The sequence below is a fragment of the Sinocyclocheilus anshuiensis genome, unplaced genomic scaffold, assembly GCF_001515605.1.
Source record: "Sinocyclocheilus anshuiensis isolate Anshui unplaced genomic scaffold, SAMN03320099.WGS_v1.1 scaffold245, whole genome shotgun sequence".
In the NCBI taxonomy this organism is placed as follows: Eukaryota; Metazoa; Chordata; class Actinopteri; order Cypriniformes; family Cyprinidae; genus Sinocyclocheilus; species Sinocyclocheilus anshuiensis.
In genome coordinates, this window is record NW_015536478.1 from 1,089,310 (window position 1) to 1,093,981 (window position 4,672).

General features: G+C 36.9%; 1 protein-coding gene across 3 annotated transcripts in view; it reads left to right on the forward strand.

Annotated features, from left to right (window-relative positions):
• Window positions 1-4,162, forward strand: part of LOC107666372 (MAPK associated protein 1) — a 36,503-nt gene extending 32,341 nt beyond the window's left edge. For all 3 annotated transcript variants that reach the window (XM_016457668.1, XM_016457757.1, XM_016457841.1), the window contains 2 exons: window positions 2,420-2,517; window positions 2,610-4,162. In XM_016457668.1, the coding sequence (XP_016313154.1) occupies window positions 2,420-2,517; window positions 2,610-2,732 (221 nt within the window). In that variant the 3' untranslated portion in view covers window positions 2,733-4,162. The remainder of the gene's footprint in view (window positions 1-2,419; window positions 2,518-2,609) is intronic.
• The last annotated feature ends 510 nt before the right edge of the window (window positions 4,163-4,672 follow it).

Below are 4,672 nucleotides of genomic sequence, written 5' to 3' on the forward strand. Positions count from 1 at the left end.
TTTGCCACTTGCTTGAGCAACTTAATATATAAATCTAGAAGTAAATGCAAAAGTAAAAAGCATTGAATAATGTGTTTCTTATATTTATTGCATTTAAACATGTTTATGAAAGATTGTATTAGCTACTGCACTGTGTAAAAAAAGAATCACAATGCTAAAAAAGCATTTTCAGTAACAATGTTTGGATTTGAAATCAAAATAATGGATAAATGTTGTGTTTGTAGTAAACAGCCACGGATCAGTAGCAGACTCCTGTGTGAAAGCACAGTGAGCACATGCTGCTTCTGTACCGCTTACGTACCACACATGGACGGCATGCACACTGCAAATGGAGTACGTGTGAACCTGGTCTAAAAGGCCACCTCACATACAGCTCACAAAATCAGGCTTGCGCTGTGTGTAAGCTATTGTGCAACAATTGCACGATTGTAAAAACAAAAATGCAGTGCATGATCAAACATTTAGGTGAGATAAATATATATTTTTGAAAAATGTCTAAAAAATGCCTCCCTCCACCCCCCTCAATTTAAAAAATCCCCTCTCACAAGAGTCACCTAAGAGGGGAATTCATTTTCAAAACTGAAACTCAGGCCCTGAATAAATGTCTAAAATTCCTGATTGGATTAAATAATTTTACATGATAAAAAGAAGACTTTAAAAAGATTGGTATCGGTGATCATATCGGCAGATACTGCTATCGGTGATCGGCCTCAAAAATCCTGATCGGAGCACCCCTAGTTTTAGTATTAGTTAACTATAATAACCCTGCTTCAGTGTCACGTGATCCTTCAGAAATCATTCTAATTTGCTGATTTGCTGCTTAAAAAATTCTTTTTATGATTAGTGTTGAAAACAGTTTTTCAGGATACATTGATGAACATTGTTCAACAGAACAGCATTTATTTGAAATAGAAATATGTCCCTTTTAATCAATGTAATGCATCCTTTAAAAAAATCATTTTTGACCAGTGGTTTATGTTGTTGTTTTTTTTATTAAAAATGGAATAAAAAGTATTTTTCGACTTATTGTATACTTACAGTAAAGTAATAGGCACTGCCTCTCTAGACTCCTCAGATAAAACGTCTCTGGTTTATGTAGAAACTCTTTTGATGTCCCACATCACTGGCGACTGACAGATATAGTGTAGCACTGCAAACTCACCAAGGGATTTATATTACATTACACTTACAGGGAACTCCGTTACCGAAAACAAAATCTATTTACGTAGCCTTTCTGTAAGGTTTGCATTGGTGTAAGTGATGCAGACATCTCTTCTTAGCGGATATGACAGGGACACGAGCGCAGCTCTCCAGACGCGTGCTGCTAACGGTGATTGATGAAGTGCAGACAGATTGCTGAAGTCTGCTCACAGGCGCTGTGGCGCACACCGATGCTCCGACTACGCCTGGAAATGCTCCAGTCTCTCAGTCACTGAGCGTTTGTTTCTGGAGCAGGGCCATTTATTTCTATGTGTCCTGTGTGTTCAAATTCAAAGATGCCACAGTTCATATTTGAGGTTAATTATGTTTGAAACAGTCATATTTTATTATCAAAGAATCCTAAAAAAGGTTCACGGTTTCCATAAAAATATGAAGCACCACAACTGTTTTCAACATTGATAATAATCAGAAATGTGTCTTAAGCAGCAAATCAGCATATTAGAATGATTTCTGAAGGATCATGTGACACTGAAGACTGGAGTAATGATGCTGAAAATTCAGCTTCGCATCACAGGAATAAATCACATTTTAAAATATTAAAATAGCAAACAGTTTTTTTAAATTGTAATATTTCACAATATTTCTGTTTTTATTGTATTTATGCTCAAATAAATGCAGCCTTGATTAGCATAAGAGACTTTTTTTCAAAACATTAAAACATGTTACTGACCCTAAACTTTTGAACTGTGTGTATATATATATATTCTCAAATATTTTTGATAGCCCTGGGTTATTTTATTGTCAGGGGTGTTTTAGGCTTTCTTGGTGCAAACATAAGATCTCTCATTCTTTATGTATTTATTTATTTATTTTATTTATGCAATGATCAGTTTATCATTATTTAACTAAATTATTTAACTTCATTATCAAGATAAAAAATGTTTATGGTTATTACATTTAAAATTCACTTGGCACCTGCTATTCAGTGTAAATTGCCAGAAGCTTTTGATTAGACTGTATTTTTCTTGTTGGGCTGAATGACTGAAAACAGATTCCAAAATAATGGACAGTTTCTAAAAATATTTTGTCAAAACTCTGGTTAATAAAAATGATTACAGTTGTAGCATAAGGATTTTTGTTAATAATAATACTTTTTTTAATGTAACAAATAGTATTAGCTCACACGCACATGTATGTTGAACCATGGTGGTGATTTTTTTTGCTGAATGTAACTAAGATCTTTATGGTTTCTTTGTAGGTCATGCAGTATTTAAGCTCACATATCTAAGCAATCACGATTACAAAGCCCTGTACTTCGAGAGTGATGCTGCTACTGTCAATGAGATTGTGCTCAAGGTAGGATTTATAGTTATATTACATTACTGCTTTTTTGTGTATAAATTCAAACACATTCACAGGAAGTGTGTCATTTCCTCTTCCTCTGCCAGGTGAACTACATTCTGGAGTCCCGTGCCAGCACGTCGAGGGCGGATTACTTCGCCCAGAAACAACGCAAACTGAACCGTCGCACGAGCTTCAGTTTCCAGAAGGACAAAAAGGCGGGCCAGTAGAGCTGGCGGCCAAACCGATCAGCAGACTCCGAACCGAACGGCCTGTGTGAACAGAGGTAGAGAGATAGACGGGAAACATAAAGAATAGAAGGATGGCGAGAAGTTTAGACGAAAATGCATAGGAAATGCGAGACAGACGTCTCATCCGGATGGAGAAATCAGCCTCTCATGGTCGGCCTTTCCTGGGCTGATGGTCCTTAATCATATCAGAGCACTAATGCTCTCTGCTGTCACTTGAATGTACTTGCAAAACCAACCAACAATCTAATTGAACAATTATATTAACGTTTGAAGCCACAGCCATTGCCCAGACCAGACAAAACCATCGGCTGGACTCTGAATGCCAAGGACCGAGAACTTGCTGCTGTTTGCGTCAAAGACTTACTTCCACTGCCTACAAACCAACTGTACATAAACACGCACCAAACGAATGCAGTCGGAACCTTACAAGCCAGAAAGAGCAAGCGAACCGTATTAGCTGTTCCCGTATGTATCAAAGACGTTAACTTAAACCGAATCGGACACTGACACGTAAAGGGATCGCAATTTTTTTTTACGAAAATGTAAATAGCAAACGCATTCAGGGTCTGATGACAAACCCTCTTTGGCCATAGTACTTCAGTGCCTGCTACAAATCAATAGGACGAATGCGTTCTTCGAGATTTTAAGCATCCACTGGTTAAGTCGGGAAACTCTTTTTACCACCAGAGGAGGTTAATAGGTTAAGGAATGACAGATTTTTAATGATCAAATATGAAATTAATAACTACTTTTTACTGTGATGTGTTTTTCCCCTCTGCATTGTATCTTTGGATTGCATATATATATATATATACATATATATATATATATATATATAATAACGAACCAATCGCCGTCTGTCTCTTATCAACGGGTGTTTTGGTTTATTCTGACTGTCCTCTCGGGCTGCAATGGGAATGTATGGCCGTCTTTGCCACATTTCTTTCTAGATGTTAAAGATAACATTATTACGCTAGGTTCATTTCATCCGTGTCCGTCGGCTTGTTCTGCCGTCTCAACCTGAAACTTTCGCTCTATAACTCCACTTCAAACGCTGCTGTTGTTAAACTGGATTCAGGGTGTTCGTTCTATCCAAAACTGTTCTGACTCAGGTTTCCGACTGCCATGTTTTCTTGACTGATCTTGTTTTGTTTTGTTTTGTTTTGTTTTTTTACGTCTGTCAAAGCCGGAGAGCGATGACTGATACTCAGTTCAGCGCTGACGAATGGACAAAGAGAGCGTGTGTTTTCCCGTGACAGTGATAACGGCTTAATAGACATTTCAAATAAAACTTTATTTATAATATTCCGATGACCTGGGGGTGGGGGCGGGGTTATCATGCGGCCTATGGAATCAATATTTGCTACAGTACATGTATACTGTATATACGTAGATTTTTTAATTAAAGACTGAACTACGATACATTTGTCCTGGTGTCATTTTGTTGGGTTTTCATCATTTTTAGGTATAAGGTAGGCAGCATAATTGTGTTTAATTTTAAGATGGCTTCTTTTGGACAAATTCTAATGCAGCATTGCATGCATCTTTCACAGATAAGGCAATCCCAGAATGCATTGCGACGTGAAGCTCATTCAAGCCGGCAGATGAGTAATCAGTTATTTCATTCAATAAATGTGAATTATTGATTAAAAATAGCTCGGTTTAATTTAGAATTTACTATTGGAGTCAGTTGATTTTCACATGTGTTTTGCTTGAGAAGCACTTTTGAGTGTATATGTAGAGCACTCTAAATCAAATGCATATGTTTTTATCACAGCTAGAAAATAAAAGGTTGCTGCCTTTGTAGACAGAAAGGCAGGTCACTGTACTGTTAAAATTATGTAAATAAGATCAAATGTTATCAAAGGCACCTTTTATTTGCCATATTTTGTCTTTTTTTTTTTTTTTGGGGACTTTGG